At 67.3% G+C, this 16,236-nt stretch overlaps 2 protein-coding genes across 2 annotated transcripts; both read right to left on the reverse strand.

The window, feature by feature from the left end:
• Window positions 1-762: 762 nt before the first annotated feature.
• Window positions 763-4,883, reverse strand: MEPCE (methylphosphate capping enzyme). Its single transcript, XM_074568108.1, has 4 exons — window positions 3,621-4,883; window positions 1,873-2,091; window positions 1,644-1,770; window positions 763-1,056 (listed from the first exon to the last, which is right to left on the reverse strand). Exons 1-4 carry the CDS (start codon window positions 4,767-4,769, stop codon window positions 1,004-1,006), a joined length of 1,548 nt encoding a protein of 515 aa, XP_074424209.1. The 5' UTR covers window positions 4,770-4,883; the 3' UTR covers window positions 763-1,003.
• Window positions 4,884-5,996: 1,113 nt separating this feature from the next.
• On the reverse strand, window positions 5,997-12,391 carry LOC141735408 (actin-like protein 6B). Its single transcript, XM_074568103.1, has 14 exons — window positions 11,725-12,391; window positions 11,359-11,435; window positions 10,637-10,802; window positions 9,994-10,094; window positions 9,804-9,901; window positions 8,995-9,089; window positions 8,787-8,893; window positions 8,164-8,253; window positions 7,602-7,663; window positions 7,405-7,519; window positions 7,236-7,316; window positions 7,040-7,135; window positions 6,347-6,433; window positions 5,997-6,223 (listed from the first exon to the last, which is right to left on the reverse strand). Exons 1-14 carry the CDS (start codon window positions 12,296-12,298, stop codon window positions 6,143-6,145), a joined length of 1,830 nt encoding a protein of 609 aa, XP_074424204.1. The 5' UTR covers window positions 12,299-12,391; the 3' UTR covers window positions 5,997-6,142.
• Between the last annotated feature and the right edge of the window lie 3,845 nt (window positions 12,392-16,236).

Below are 16,236 nucleotides of genomic sequence, written 5' to 3' on the forward strand. Positions count from 1 at the left end.
AGGGCGGGTGCCCCTCCCCCACCCAAGGTGAGACACCCCCACCCCGGGGCACCCCCCCCGCCCCTCCCCCACCCAAAGGACACCCCTCCCCGCCCCCCCCCCCGGTGCTGACGGCCCCCCTCCCCCCCCCGCAGGTTCCAGGTCCAGCGCTGGCGGCGTTGGGGGAGGGGCGGGGGGGAGGGGCGCCCTGGCTGCCCCCCCCTCCCCTCCTCGGCCCCCCCCGGCCCCTCCCCCACCCCCCCGGCGCCACCTTCCTCATGTTCCGCAAGCTGCAGCAGTGGGGGGAGGGGCTCCCCTAATTACCCCACTGCCCTAATTACCCCCCCCAATAAATCCTCATTTCTAACCTCTCTGGGGGGGGGGAAGGGGTGTTTGTGTGGGTCACGTGGGGTGGGCGGGGTCTCGCGTGAGGCCCCTCCCACTTTTGGAGGAGAATCCCATCATCCTTTGCGGGGGGGGGGGTGTGTGTTCCAAACTACAACTCCCAGCATCCCCTGCGGGTGGCTCCGCCTCCCCATCACCGTGGAAACGGGACAAACCATCGCGGGGGGGGGGGGCGGCAGATACGGACACCCTAGACAGTACCACTTGGGGGGGGGGGGGGGGGGACGGACGGACGGACATGGACAGGGACAAAACCCCCCAAAAACCGCCTTGGGGAGGAAGAGAAACAACGGCAGATAGAACCCCCCGGGCTGAGAACTCCCCAAAATTAGTGTTCCCCCCCCCCCCCCCAAAAAAAAACCTGACACCGACCCCCCCTGACCAATCGCGTTCTTTATTCCCTTCCCCCCCGGGCACAGATCAAACCACAGCAAACGCGGGGGGGGGGAGGGGGGAAAAACACCCCAACAGTGGGGGAGGGGCACACGCAGCCCCTCCCCCCGTTTGGCATCTTGGGGGGGTGGGGGGGGGGGGGCACAGGGAGGGGCTGCCCCTCTTCCCCCCCCGCTCCCCCCGGCAGGGCCTGCCCCACACTTGGGGGGCGCAGGGTCCGGGGGGTTCAGGAGGCGTCGCCTCGTCCCTTGTGGAAGAGATAAATGGGCCGCTGGAAGCCTGGGGGGGGGGGAGGAGAGGTTATGGGGCGCCCCCTAAGTCCTTGTCCCCCCCCCACATATTAGGCAGGAACAGACCCACAGGAGACGCAGGCATCCAGGCCCCACATTTCACCCCACAGATTCCCCTTCCCTCAACCCAGCTGCCCCCCAACCACCCCCTAAACTCCACAGATTTGGTGTCCCCCCACCCCCCAGGGGACCCAGGCATCCTGCCCCACACTTCACCCCACAGACTGCCCCCTTTCCCGCAAACCCAGGGGTCCACCGGCCCCCAAACCCCCCCCAAAACCCTCCAAATTCAGTGTCCCACCACCCCCAAACTCCCCAACCCCCCCGAATTCGGGGTCCCACCACCGCAGAACCCCCCAGACCCCCCGCCACATTTGGGGTGCCCCACTTGTTAGGGACCTGCCCCACATCCCAATAGGGGACCCCAGACATCCGGACCCCACACTTCACCCCCCCAAAGACCCCTTTTCCTGTGAACCCAAGTCCATCCGCCCACCCCCACAATCACCCCCCACACCCCCAAACCCCCCCCCCCCAAATTCGGGGTCCCCCCCCACCCCCCACATCCCTCCCCACCTTTGGCCGCGTGCTGGGGGGTCCCCAACAATTCGTAGCTGTCGAACCCCACTTCGGGGGAGGTCAGGTAGGAGGGAAACTGCTCGGGCCGCAGCCGGATGCGCTGGTAGTTCCTGTAGGTCGTCTCCTGGAGAGAGAAGGGGGGGGGGACGACACACACAAAATAAGCCATAAACCCCCCAAAATGTGTGTCCCCCCCCCCCTCCATTCGCAGCCCCCCAGCGCTCACCGTCAGCCCCTTGCGCTTGCGGTAGGAGGCCCAGGGCTGGGGCTCCAGCAGCAGGAGCCCCCCCGGGCGCAGGTGCCGGTAAACGCGGCGGAAAAGGCGCTTGAGCCCCTCGTCCCCCCAGTTGAGCTGCACCCACTTGGTGAGCGAGAGGCAAAGCACCACGTCGAACTCGGGGCGCTGGGCGCGCACCCCCTCCTCCCGCTCCGGCACGTAGTTCCCCTGCGGGCATTAATTAGCAAGGGAGCAATTAATTAGAGGGGGTTGGAGGGGGGGCGGGGGGGTATGGTGGTGGGGGGGGGGGGGGAAACGCAGGGAGAGGGGGGTTGGGGGGCACCAGCCCAGGGTGAGGCCGCTGAAAAGGGTGGGAGTGGGGATAATAATTAAGCAAGGGTTAATTAGGGAGCGTTCGTTAGGAGAGAGGAGAGGGGTGGGGGGAGAGGCACTGAGGGGGGGTTTGGGGGCAGCAACCCCGGGTGAACCCCACTGAAAGAGCCAGAAGTGGGAATAATAATTAAGAGAGAATTAATTAGGGGGGATTACGGGGAAGGGGACAAGCCATTTGGGTGGGGATAATAATTAAGGGGGGGCTAATTAGGGGGGAACTACTGGGGGGGGAGGGGGAGAGGGGTGTGAGAAGCGGCACCGAGGGGTTGGGGGCAGCACCCCAGGGTGAGCCCCAGTGAAGAAACACACACAAATAATTAGAGGGGAGTTAATTATGGGGCGGGGGGGGGGGGGGAAGGATGGGGGAGAGGCAGTGGGGAGGGTCTGGGGGGCAGTACCCCAGGGTGAGGCCCAGGGAAGTGGGGGGGGGGGGAAGGGGGGGGGGCACATGACCCACACTGAGTCCCACAGAGGGGTTTTTGAGGGGTGGGGGGCAGATATTGAGCCCCACTGAGGGAGCTGGGGGGGTACAAGCCCCACTGAGAGGTGGGGGGTTCTGAGCCCCCCAAACCCCCATGTGACACCCCCCCCAAAACCCATGTCCCTTCAAAACCCCTTCTGAGCCCCAAACCCCACTGTGAGCCTCCCAAGAGCCCTTGGGACCCCCCCAAACGCCACCGTGTCCCCCCCAGAAAAACCCTTGTGACCCCCTCAGACCCTCTCAAACCCCTTGGGACCCCCCCAAGCCCCTTCTGAGCCCGTAAAGCCCCACTGAGACTCCCCCCAAACCCCAACACGTCCCCCCCAAAACCCCCTCTGTGCCCCCCAAGACCCCTTGGGACCCCCTCAAGCCCCACTGAGATCCCCTCCAAATATCACTGTGCCCCCCCCAAACCCCACCATGTCTCCTGAAAAGTCCTTCTGAGCCCAAGACCCCTTGGGATCCCCCCAAATCCATCAACATCCCCCAAGCCCCACTGTGAGCCCCCCCAAACGCCTTGTAACCCACTTCCCCGCAAAATCCCATCTGAACCCCCCCAAACCCCACTGTGAGCCCCCCAAAACCCTTAATGACCCTCTCAAATATCGACCTCGTTAATATATGAACCCTTCTGACACCCCCCAAACCCCACTGTGAGGCCCCAAAAAACCCCTTTTGACCCCCTTAAACGTCCCCGAGTCCCTCAAACCCCACTGAGCCCCCCAAAAAACCCTTGTGACCCCCTCAGACCCTCTCAAACCCCACCTGAGCTCCACAAGACACCTTGCAACCCGCCAAAATTCCCCTTGTGACTCCCTCAGACCCCCCCAAACCCCCTTCCAACCCCCCCCAAACCCCTCCGTGTCCGTCCCCCCCAACTTACTGTGACAAAAACAACGTTGTGAGGGAAATCAGCAGCCCCGGGCCCGTCGGGGGGCAGGCGGGGGGCGGCGATGGGACCCCGACTGGCCAAGAGAGCGGCTGGAAAACCCTTCCGCCCCCCTCCTCCTCCTCCTGCGCCGTTCTCCCCTCCAGCTCCGGCCGCCGCTTCGGCTTGAATCTCCTCCGACAGATAATGCCGGATATTTTGTCGGGCCGAACGGATCAACCCCCCATCAATGTCCAACCCCACCACCCGGGCGGGCCCCCAGCGTTTGGCGATGCTGAGGGTGAGGTGCCCCACGTTGCACCCCACGTCCAACACCTCCTTCCCCGCGAACCACTCCGGCCTCATGGCTCGCAGCCGCCCGTCCTCGCAGTCGGGGTTGCGATAACCGTAGTATTTGCAGTAATTGCCGTATTGGAACTTTCGGACTTGGTGACGTTGACGCTGTTGCTGGGTTTTTCCGGGGGGTTTGGGTTTTTCCGGAGGGGGGCGGGTTCCTTCCGATTTACTGCAAGTCCGTCGCCGTTTGCGATGGCGGCCGGGGCAGGCGGTGGCGGTGGCACATGGCGGCGGGGTGGCGGTGGGGACAGCGTGGGGACAAGCAGCCTCATCGGTGACGGAGGCGACAGCGGCAACGGTGGCAGCAGCGGCTCCTCCTCGCTGTTGGCCGCGGTGACGATGGCGGCGGCGGGTGGTTTTGGCGGGGGAAGCCAAACGCAGCCCCTCGCCGGGTGCGTTGAGGCTGAGGGGATCGGTGATATCACGAGGGACCAATATCTCGACGGGGTCGCGACCGCGGGCGGGGAGGGGGGAGGACTGCGGGGTGCGGGCGTTGAGGGCCCGGCTCACCTCCTCGTCCAACAGACTGTTGAGGTTTAACGGATCGAAGATGTTTCCCCCTAAAAGGAACTCGGAGGGAAGCACCGGGCCGCATTCCGAAGCCGCCCGGCGACGCCGTTTCCAGGCCGGCTGTTTGGCCCCGCAGCTGCTTCGTCGCTTCCCTCCTCCCGCCGACCTGAAGCCGTTCCTCGGCCTGGGCGCCTCCACGGTGGGTGAAGCTTCTTCTTCTTCCTCCCGGCCTCCGGTAACGGCAGCAGACGAAGAAGGAGGCGGCGGGACCAGGAAGGCCTCAGGCTCAGCCGCCATGGCGGGCCGCGCAAGCGCGCTGCGACCGCTTTCCCTTGCGCATGCGCCGCCGCTAGGGGGCGCTGTTCCGCCCGGGGGAAGGGGGGACTCCTCCCGCGCCCGCCGCCCGCCCGCGAGTGCGGGAGCGAGGCGGCCGGCCGGAGTTTATATAAGCGATAGGCGTGGCCACGATGCGCCACGCCTTCCTCCTCCGGGGGTGCCAGCCAATGGGAGAAGAGGCGGCGGGGGAGCGGGCCAATAGAAAGGAGGCCGCCGCTTTCCCCGCCACTCCTCCCGCCCCGCATCAAGGACCCCGGGCCTGAGGGGTGGGGATGGCCGCGGCGAGTGCCTGCGCGGATGGCAGGAAAAGAAGGGGCGGCCCGGGGGGAACGGAGAGGGGCGAGGGGCACCGGCGCGGGGAGAGGTGCGGGAGTGAGCGGGGCGCGGTGGGGGGGTCTTGGGGGGGGCGAGGGGGTTGAGGTGCGCGGCGGGGCAGGCGCGCTGTGGGCTCTTCCCCGGGGGGGGGCGGGGGGGCCTCGGAGCGCGCGCTGCTCGCCGGGATTTGGAGTCCGCGGGGCAGCCGCGCATGCGCAGCGCTGGGGCGAGCGCCTCCCTCCCTTGTAGGGCCGATCCCCCTCCACCCACCACCTCAACCACTCGCCCACGTCACCGCTCAGCTCATGACATCACTCGGCGATCCCTTCCCTCACCCCACTTCCCCCCCCACCCCACCCCCGCCGTTAACGGAGCGGCGGGGACCACGTGGGGCCGCCGCACGGCTCCCGCGGAGCAGCGCGCATGCGCGGAGCTCCGCCCCGGCGGCGCGTGACGGCGGTGCGCACGCACGAGCGGCCCCGCCCGCTCCCCCTGCGCACGCGCAGTAGCCCCTCATCCGCGGCGGGGGGGGCGGGGGAGCCGCGCGCATGCGTCGTGCCCGGCCTCGCCTCGCCCACGGCGCACGCGCATCCCCTTCCCCGCGCCGCGCGCGCGCATGCGCAGTGGGCGGGGCCGCCGGGCGGGAAGGCGGCGAGGTGGGGCGCGCGCCGCGACGCTCGCCTTCGTTTCTGTGGAGGTAAAAAAACCCAAAACTTTCTAAATTGGTAAAAACCCTCCCCCCCCCCCCTCCCCCCCCGCTTCACCTCATGAAAATACAAACCCCCCCCCGGCCTCCCCCCCCCCCCCCCCCGGCTCCAACCCCTCCCCGAGCCACCCGCTCCGGCGGCGGCGCCTCAACCAGGCCCCGCCGGGCAGGTTCTGCCCCTTTTGGGGTGTTTATTGAGGAGGTTTTTTAAATGTTTGGTTTTTTTTTCTCTCATAGACCCCGAAACGCCAACGGTGAGAGGAAAGGGGGGGCAGGGGGACTCCCCCGGACGCCTGGGTCCCCCCCCCCCGCCTCAGGGACATTTGCGCTCCACGCACTGCTTCCCCCCCTCCTCGTATTCCTGCTTGGAGATCCACATCTGCTGGAAGGTGCCCTGGGGGGGGAGACAAAGGGGAGGGGGGGGACACACAGAATGGGGGAGGCGTGTGGGGGGAGGGTCCGAGGCATCCAGGCCCCTTCCCCCCACTTATGCCCGCCCCCCCCCCCCAGTCCTTACAAGGGAGGCGAGGATGGAGCCCCCGATCCAGGGGCTGAAGCGCCGCTCCATGGTGCTGTTGCTGGCGATCAGCTTCAGGCGCATACTCTGGGTGAAAGGGGGGGCAACTGGGAGCCACTGGGAGCCCAGTCTGGTTCCTCCCCTGCCTCAGCCGCTCCACGGCCCGCAGAGGGGATGCCCTTCCCTGGTGCCTGTGTTCCCCCCCAGTCCCCCAAAATCCCATAAAAGGGTCGGGGCTCCCTGTCCTGAACGCCTTGGGTACCCCCCAGGCCCCCCCCATCCAAAAAGGGGATCCCCCTCCCGCACACCTGGGTGCCCCCCAGCCCCCCAAAATCCCATAGAGGGGTTGGGAATCCCTGTCGCAGCTGCCTGGGTCCTCCCCCCAGCCCCCCAAAATCCCATAAAGGGGGTGGAGGTCCTCTCCTCGGACACCTGGGTCCCCCCCCAGCCCCCCAAAATCCCATAAAGGGGGTGGAGGTCCTCTCCTCGGACACCTGGGTGCCCCCCAGCCCCCCCAAAATCCCACAAGGAGGGGTTAAGGGTCCCTGTTCCAGATGCCTGGGTCCCTCCTGGCCCCCCGGTATTCCTTGGGGGGTCCCCTCCCCAGATGCCTGGGTCCCCCCCAGATTGCCCACATCCCACAGAGGGGGGGTTCCCCCCCCAGGCGCCTGGGCCCCCCCCCCAGTCCCTCACAGGGGGTGTCTTCTGGGAGAGCTCCCGGTTGAGGCGGTCGGTGAAGCCCTGCAGCAGCGTGTTCCCTCCGGTGACGATGACACTGCCGTAGAGACCCTGGGGGGGAGGGATATACACAGGGTCACTGCCACCCCCAAAATGTCCCCAACCCCCCCAAAATATCCCCAGATCCCCCCCCAGTTCTGCAGGGACTCACCGGGCGGATGTCGATGTCGCACATCCCGATGCTGGTGGTGACAACGTGTCCCACCCCCAGCATCGTGTTCCCCGAGAGACCCTGGGGGGAGGGACAAGGAAGGTGGGGGGGTCAGAGGGGTCCCCCCAAACCTTTGGGACCCCCCCAAATCCTTGGGACCCTCCCCGACCTTGACATTGGAGGGGTCGAAGAGCCCCTCGGGGATGCGCAGCCGCTCAGCCCCGTAGTCGGTGTTGTAGCCGTTGGGCATCTCGTAGTGGACTGTGGGCATCTGGGCGGCCACCCTGGGGGGGGGCCAAGGGGGGTTATGGGGTGGGGGGAACCCCCCAAACCGCCCCTGAACTCCCCCCCACCCCCAGCACTCACTGCTCGTCATAGGGGGAGTCGGAGACCTGCAGCACCGAGGCCTGGAAGTCCTGGATCACCTCCTGGGGGAGGGGGGAGGGCACAAAATGGGGGAGGACCCAAGCACTTGGGACTGTCCCACACCCCCCACACCCCCCAAAAAGGGACCCAGGCGTTCGGACCCCCCCCCTAAAAAAGGACCCAGGTGTTCGGGATCTGCCCCCCACCTCAGGTGAACCCAGGCATCCAGGACACCCCCCCAGGGTATCCCCAGGGATCCAGACACCCCCTTCCCCAGGCGACCCAGGCGGCTGGGACCCCCCCCCCCCCCCCGAAAAAGGCACCCAGGCATCTGGGACCCCCCCCTCCCCACCAAGCCCACCCTAAATATCCACCTCCCCCCCTCTCATCCAGCCCTCCGCCCCTTTCCCAGGTGAACCCGGGCATCTGGGACCCCCCCCAGGGTGTCCCCAGGGACCCAGACCCCCCCCCCCACGAAGGACTCAGGCATTTGGGACACCCCTCCCCCCCCCAAAAAAAAAGGACCCAGGTGTCTGGGCCCCCCCAACCCCCCCCAACTCACGTTGCAGGTGAAGTTGTGCCAGGACTTGGAGACCTGGGGCAGCTTCTCCTTCTTCTTCCAGTTGGGGGGGGCCCCCTCCCGCACCGGCTCCTGGGGGCGGGGCCTCGGTCGGGGGGAGGGGCTTGAGGGGGCGGGGCTCGTGGGGGCGGGGCTTATGGAGCCGGGTAAAGCCGGGGGGGGGGGGGTGTGTGGTGTGTGCCCTGAAGGGGGTGGAGCCGGGGGAGGGCGGGCCCTAAAGGGGCGGGGCTGAGGGGAAGGGGTGGAGCCTATGAGGTGGGTGGGGCCGGGGGGGGCGGAGCCAAGGGGGTGTGGCCCCCTAAAGGGGGGCTGAGCTAATGGGAAGGGGCGGCCCTAAAGGGGCGGAGCCAATAGGGTGTGGCCCTTTAGGGGGCGGGGGTAAGGGGAAGGGCTGCCCCCCCAGGGGGCGGAGCTAAGGGATAACCCCGCCCTAAGGGGCGTGGCCTCCATCCCAGGCCACCCCTCCCAGTGCCAAGCCCAGGGGCTGGGGGGGGGGGGGGCAGAGCTTAACAACACCCTCCCCTTCTCTGATAGGTTGTTCCCCAGGGGGTGGGCGTGTCTCTCTCTGGCCACGCCCCCTCCCCCCCGCCCCCTCCCCTCCTAACCTTGGCGGCGATCATATAGGGCGGCACGATGTCGATGTTCATCTCCTGGAAGAGCTCCCGGCACTGCATGGAGATGAAGTCCCCGGCCAGCGGCGACTTGACGATGCCTACGGTGGCCCCCACAGGTGAGGGACACCCCCCCCGGCCTCTGGGCCGTGCCCCTGCCACGCCCTCGCCGTTGGCTCCGCCCCCCCCCCCTCCCTTTTACCTTGCTGGAGGATGTAGCCGTCGTGGACGGGGATGGCGGTGGTGTGGGTGGCCCCGCTGTCCAGGACCAGCCCCGTGCTGCGCCCGTTGGCGAAGCTGGGCCACCGCCGTCAAGGGTCACGCTAACGAGGGGGGCTCGCTAACGAGGGGTGGCCCACTAACGAGGAGCCACGGCCTGTTGTCCCACCAGCCACCCGCCCAGTCCTCTGGTGGGGCAGGAACCCCTGCCCCCAGGCGCATAATCGGCCAATTAATGGGCTAATGATGCTGTAATGAGCCTTCGGGCCAAACAAAGGACCCAGCTGCCCACTAACGAGCCAGCCCAGCACCCAACCCACTCTAGACCCAGCCGACCACCCACCCAACCAGCCCTAGATCCACCTAACCACCTCTAGACCCATCAACCACCCACCCACCTATCTCTAGACCCACCAACTACCCACCCAACCTCCCCTAGACCCAGCAGACCATCTTTAGACCCACCAACCACCCACCCAAACCACTTCTAGACCCACCAACCACCCACCCATCCACCCCGTGACCCACCCAACCGTCTCTAGACACACCCAACCTCCCCTAGACCCACCCAACCACCCAGCAACCACCTCTAGAGCAATCAACCACCTGTAGACCCCATCAACCACCCACCCAACCACCTCCAGACCCAACAACCAGCTCTAGACGCACCCAAGCACCCACCCAACCATCTCTAGACCCACCCAATCCCCCCACCCCCAGCCAGGGTGGTTGTGTGTGGGTGGGGGGGGGTCAGTAGGTGGGTGACACCCATGGGTGACAGCAGTGGGATACGCGGTGAGCACAGCTGTCTTGCAGAGGAAGAAGGCCGGGATGTTGTAGTGCTCGAACATCAGCTCCGTCAGCTTCTCCCGCTTGGCCCGCGTGTTCCACTGAGGGGACACCGTGGGGACACCATTGGGGACACCAGGGGACCCCACCACCGTGGTGAGGGGGGTGACACACGGGTTGGGGGGACACCTACCGGGGCCTCGGACATGAGGACAGGGTGGAGGCCGGGCTCTGACTTGACGTGTTTCCCGTAGGTGTGGTCCAGGATGGCCTGGAAGCACTCCCAGTCCTCGACTGGGGACACAGGGATGGTGAGTGGGGACACTGGGGTGGAGGGGATGCGGGGATGGGGGTCCAGGGGGGTGGTTGGGAGAGGTGGGTCTCTGTGGGGTAACCATAACCTTGTGGTGGCCCTGAGACGTGATCCCCAACTCCATGGTGGTCTGTAGTGGGTGACCCCCAACCCCGTGGTGGCCCCATTGAGTGACCCCAACTACATGGTGGCCCCATTTGGTGACCCCAAGCCCATAATGACCCAACGAGGTGACCCCCAACCCCATGGTGGCCTCCATTGGGTGACCTCAACCTTGTGGTGGCCCCATGAGGTGACTCCTAACCCTATGGTGGTCCCATTGTGTGGTCCCAACCCCATGTTGGCCTCATGAGATGACCCCCAACCCCATGGTGGCCCTCACTGGGTGACCCCAACCCCATGGTGGCCCCACGAGGTGACCCACCAACCCCAGGTGATGACCCCTACGGGTTCCCCATGGCCTGCAGGGTGTCCCCATCCCCATGTCCCCCCCCGGAGGTGTCCCCACGGTCTCCCCACTCACTCATGCCGTTCTTGAGAGGCGAGAGGACCTCCATGCCCTCGCGGGCCACGTGCAGCGCGTTGGTGTCGATGTAATAGACCTTCCCTCCCTTCTTGTCCTTGTCACTGTCCAGCTCCAGGGCCACATCCTCAGGGGACAGCAGTCCCACCGTGGTGGGGAAATCCGCCTGCCACCACCCCCGTCACCACCACCATGGTGACATGGGGACATGAAGGCGGAGGGACACGGTGTGGCCGTGGGGTCGGGGGCGTTGGCTTGTGGGTGGTGGCCGTGGGGACAGCATGGCCATGAAGATGCCACCATGATGGGGACATTGGCCTGAGGGCGGTGGCTGTGGGGACAGTGTGGCCATGGGGATGTCGTCATGGTGGGGACATTGGCCTATGGGTGGTGGCCTTGGGGGACACCATGGCCATGGAGATGCCACTGTGATGGGGACATTAGTTTCTGTGTGGTGGCCTTGGGGACAGCATGGCTATGGAGATGCCACCATGATGGGGACATTGGCCTGCAGTGGTGGCCTAGGGGACATGGGGATGGCATGGCCGTGTAACCATGATGGGGACATTGTCCTACAGGTGGTGGCCTTGGGGCCAGAATGGCCGTGGGGATGCCACGGGGGAGGCGGGGGAAGGGGGGGATGGATGACACACGATTTGGGGGGGGTGACACATTGGCGGGGGGGGGAAGTGACACAGGGGAGGGGACACGGTGACACCCACCTTGGGACAATCCTCCCCGGCGTAACCGGCCCGGACCGAGAAGGAGCCGATGTCGAACACCAGAGCCCCCACCTCATCTGGAGGGGGGGGACACACAGTGACACCGATGAGGGGGGGGGACACGGTGACACCGGGGGAGGGACGACACGGTGACAACAAGGGGGGGGCAGAACCACGGTGTCGTGTGTCCCCCTTGTCACTGTGTCCCCCCAGTTCCCCTCTGTCCTCCCCTCCCGGGGTTCTTCTCCCCCCCACCCCCGTTGTCCCCACTGTCGTCCCCCCCCCGGTGTCACCACCCCTCCCAGGGTGGCCCCGCCCCCCAGCGTGTGGCCCCGCCCCCTCCCCGAGGCCCCGCCTCTCCCTTACCGCCGCCGTAGACCCCCCCGCTCATGGCGGCGGCCGCGGGTTCAGCACTGGACAGCGCCTGCCCGGGGTGGGCGGGGCCTTGACAGGGCAGAGCGCAGCCAATCAGGGCCCGCCCGGGAGGGGGTAGGCGGGGGCGGGAAAGAGGAAAGCGCAGCCAATCGGCAAGCTCCAGGGGTGGGAGAGAAGGGATTGGGGAGGGAGCGCAGCCAATCAGGGCGTGTCCGCGGGGGTGTTGGTGGAGGCAAAGGCGCTGGGAGCGCAGCCAATCAGCGGCCACCCACCGGGGCGCACGCTGATTGGCCGGCGTTGCAGACAATGGGGGCGGCTTAAAGGGACCGGCGCCTTTTAATAGTAAAGGGGGAGGGGGAGCACGACCCCCCCCCGGGGGACCCAGGTGTACGGGAGGGGCGTGGCTTAGCGGGGGCGTGGCATTTCCAGGACCCGGCGCTGGCTCCTCCCCCTGAGGGCGGGGCCAGCGGCAGCCACACCAATCGGGGGCTGGTCTCTCATCGAGCCCCGCCCCCAAATGGGTGTGGCTTCCTTTAGGCCTCACCCCCTGCACGGGGGGGGCCATGGCTTCTCTCCCCCCCCTCGTGCCTGGGAGTGGGGCAGGGGAGGCACCACCCTGGGGTTTTATGTCAAAATAACCCCAAAATGGCTCCAATTTGACCCAAACCTGGCCCTCCCCTTCCCCTCCAGCACCAACGTGGGGAAGAGGCTCTGCTATGGGGCAGCGGCAGCATTATGGGGCAGCCACTGTGGGGCAGCCCCATCCCGTCCTGCCGTGGGGCTGGGGTTTGTCTGTGGGGCAGCTGTGAGTCCATCCATGGGGCAGCGCCGTGGGCCAGCTCTGTGGGGCTCCCGGCTGTGGGGCAGTGCCGTGGGGCTCTTGGCCCCCAGGCGCCTCCCAGCCCCACATGAAGCCCCCCCCCCCCACCCCGACCCACACAGAGCCTCCTGAACCCCTCCAGCCCCTCACATGCTGGTTGTCGTCTACCTCCAATCCCCACAGCTGCCCCATAGCTGCCCCACAGCCCCTCCATCCCCAGCCCTCCTCCCATTCTGAGGGGGTCGTCGGTTTGTCCACATCCTCCCCAGCCCCATAGTTGCCCAACAGCTCCCCCAACCCCAGCCTACAGCCCCACAGCCACTCCCGCAGCCCCACAGCTGCCCCACAGCCTTCCCCAGCCCCAGCTCCCCTCTCATTCTGAGGGGGTTGTCGTCCGTCCGTGTCCTCCCCAGCCCCATAGCTGCCCCATACCCACCCACCCCCCGGTATCCCGGATGCTGCGGTCGCTGCGCAGCACCAGGAGGGGGCGCACCGAGACGGGGAATAGCCCTGGGGGCGTGGTCTAGTGTTTGGGGGCGTGGCTTAGCGAGGGGGCGGGGTCGTGTGTGAGGGGGCGTGGTTTAAATGGGGGCGTGGCTTGGAGGGGGCGGAGCCGCGCCGTGCGGGGGGTTTCGGGGGGCGTGGTTCAGTGGGGAAGGGGCGGGGCTTAGCCGAGGGGCGGGGCCGCGCCCCCGGAAGCGGAAGCGGCTGCTGTGGACGGGACAGCGGCGAGGTGCCGGGGGGGGGGCAGGGAGGGGAATGAGGCCTTATGTGGGGTTTATAGGGGTCTGGGGGGTTTATGGGTGGTCTGGGGGGCTGCCCCGGGGACGGTGGGGGATCTATGGGGATGCCCGGGAGTCTCTGGGGCGCTGCGGGGAGTCTGTGGTGCTCCGGGGAGGGGGGGGGGCGTTGTAGGGGCCTATAGGGTGTCTGGGGGGGTTATGGGAGGCCTATAGGTGGTCTGGGGGGGCTGCCCGGGGACTGGGGGGGGATCTATGGGTCTGCCTGTGGGGCGCTGCGGGGAATCTATGGTCTATGGTGCTCCGGGGGGGGTCTGTAGGGTTCTATAGGGGGTCTGGGGGCGTTATGGGAAGCCTATAGGTGTCTATAGGGAGTCTGTGAGGGAGCTGCCCGGGAGTCGGCGGGGGGGGGGTTGTCTCTGTGGTGCTCCGGGGGGGGGCCAAGAGAGGCCTATAGGGTTCTATAGGGGGGCTGGGGGGGTTATGGCAGTCCTGTAGGGGGCTATTGGGGGGCTGCCTGTGGGACTGGGGGGTGCTGCAGGGGGGTCTGTAGGGGTCTATAGGTTCTATGGGGGCCTAGGGGGCTTATGGGCTGTCTATGGGGGGGGCTGTGGGGGATCTATGGGGCTGCTCGGGGGGTTTATAGGGGTCTGTGGGGCTGCCTGGTGGTCTGGGGGAGGGTCTATAGGAGTCTATAGGGGGTCTGTGGGGCTATGGGGGGTCTGTGGGGCTCATGGGGGGGTCTGTGAGGCTTGTGGGGGGGTCTATAGGGGTTCCATGGGGCTGGCTGGGGGGGGTTATGGGGGTCCCTGGGGGGGTGTCTAGGAGGGGTTAGGGCTTTTGTGGGGGGGTTATAGGGGTCTAAAGTGGGTTATGGAGGTTGGGGGGGGGTCCCTGAGGAGGTCTCGGGGGGTTACGGGTGTTGGGGGGGTCCTTGGGGTGGTGAGGGAGGTCGAGGGGATCCATAGGTCCCCCTGACACCCCCCCCCCCTCCGTTTCTCCCCCCAGAATGTCCTCAGGCCACCCAGCAGCACCCTCAGCCCCCCCGGGGGGGTCACCGGCCACAGGGGGTGGTGACCCCCACCCCCCCCGCCACCACCCCCGCCGCCGCCGGGGTCCTGCCCCCCGCCCCCCCTCCCTCAGCACGTCCTCCCCCCCATCTTCCATGGCCCCCCCCGGCGCCGATATCTTTGTGACGGCCCGGACGGATTTCCGAGCCCAGCTCCGACGTTGCCAACGGCTCCTGGCGCCGGGGGGGGGCAGGGGGGGTCCCCATGTGCCCCCCCCGGGGGAATTGCGCCTCCACGGCCTGGGCCTGGCCGTCCCCCGCGCCATTAATTTGGCTTTGCAGCTTCAAGCGGGGGCCCCCGGGGCCCTGCGGCTTCACGCCAGCACCTCCTCCGTCACCCTGCCCCCCCTGGGGACCCCCCCGCGGCGACGCCGGGGACCCCCCCTGGGACGGGGGGAGGAAGAGGAGGGGGGGCTGGAGGAGGAGGAGGAAGAGGAGGAGGAAGAAGGAGAGACCCCCCGGCTCCGCCATAACTCGGCCATTCACATCAGGGTCTGCCGGGAGGCGCCCTGTGCTTGAGGGGGGGCACCCCGAGGGGTGCTGGGGGGAGCCACACTGGGGGGGGGGGGGGGGGTGTCTCTCCAAAGGGTTGGGGGGGGCGCTCCTTGGGGTCTTATGGATCATCCTGGGGGGGCACCTTGAGCTGTCGGGGGGCACCCTGACGTTGGGGGGTGGCACCCTGAGGTGTGGGGGGGGCTCCTTGGGGTGTTACGGGTCACCCCGAGGTGATGGGGGGGCACCCCAAGGGGTTGGGGGGCACCTCGAGATGATGGGGGGCACCATCTGCAAGGACCCCCCCCCTCAAACCGCCCTGGAACACCCCAAGGGGGTCTGGAGAGGACTTGGGTTGTCGTGGGCTCCCGGGCAGCCCGGAAAGGCCACCACGAGCCAGGGCCACCACAAGCCACTGTGACCCACCGTGAGCTGGAGCCACTGTGGTCTGGGGCCACCAAGATGCCACCAAGGAGCTGGGGCCACCAACAAGTCAGGGCCACCGTGAACTGGAGCCACTGCAAGCCACCAACAAGCTGGGGCCACCGCAAGCCACTGTGACCCACTGTGAGCCGGGGCCATCAACAAGCCACCAAGGTGTCACCAAGGAGCTGGGGTCACCAGTGAACCGGGGTCACCATGAACTGGGGCCACCGCGAGCCACCACAACCCACCATGAACTGGAGCCACCACAGGCCACCAAGGAGCTGGGGCCACCAACAAGCCACCGTGACCCACGGTCAGCTGAGGCCACCGTGACCTGGGGCCATCAACGGGCCACCAAGATGTCACCAACGAACCAGGGCCACCGTGAGCTGCAGCCACCAAGGAGCTGGGGCCACCAAGATGCCACCAGTGAACCAGGGTCACCGTGAACTGGGGCCACCACAAGCCACCACAACCCACCATGAACTGGAGCCACCACAGGCCACCAAGGAGCCGGGGCCACCAACAAGCCACCGTGACCCACGGTCAGCTGAGGCCACCGTGACCTGGGGCCATCAACGGGCCACCAAGATGTCACCAACAAACCGGGGCCACCAACGAACCAGGGCCACCGTGAGCTGCAGCCACCAAGGAGCTGGGGCCACCAAGATGCCACCGCTGAGCTGGGGCCACCACGATTCGGAGCCACTGAGGTGCCACTAAGGAGCCACCAATGCTCTGGGGCCACCAAGACCCTCAATGACACCCACCCCCACCCCCCCCCCCAACAAAGGACCTGCCCGTCCCCCCACGCCCCCCCCCCCCAGGGGACCCGGGGGAGGTGACACCCCAATAAATCCGGTGACATCAGCGGCGCTTTGGGGCTTCCCGGGGATGGGGGGGGGAGGGGCCGGGCTTCCTCCGCGTCACCGCTGACCTTTGGGGCAGGAAACCCC

The sequence above is a fragment of the Larus michahellis genome, chromosome 33, assembly GCF_964199755.1.
Source record: "Larus michahellis chromosome 33, bLarMic1.1, whole genome shotgun sequence".
Lineage (NCBI taxonomy): Eukaryota > Metazoa > Chordata > Aves > Charadriiformes > Laridae > Larus > Larus michahellis.

Bases quoted from the DNA above. Each gene is read 5' to 3' on its own strand.
- MEPCE (XM_074568108.1), bottom strand. From the start codon at position 4,769: ATGGCGGCTGAGCCTGAGGCCTTCCTGGTCCCGCCGCCTCCTTCTTCG. The intron at 2,092-3,620 runs GTAAGTTGGGGG...TAATGCCCGCAG, and splicing joins ACAACGTTGTTTTTGTCACA to GGGAACTACGTGCCGGAGCG. The intron at 1,057-1,643 runs GTGGGGAGGGAT...CCCCCCCCCCAG, and splicing joins CCCCCAGCACGCGGCCAAAG to GCTTCCAGCGGCCCATTTAT.
- LOC141735408 (XM_074568103.1), bottom strand. From the start codon at position 12,298: ATGGCCCCCCCCGTGCAGGGGGTGAGGCCTAAAGGAAGCCACACCCAT. The intron at 9,090-9,803 runs GTATCCCACTGC...GCGGTGGCCCAG, and splicing joins AAGACAGCTGTGCTCACCGC to CTTCGCCAACGGGCGCAGCA. The intron at 6,434-7,039 runs GTGAGGGACTGG...CCTTTCACCCAG, and splicing joins TCTCCCAGAAGACACCCCCT to AGTATGCGCCTGAAGCTGAT.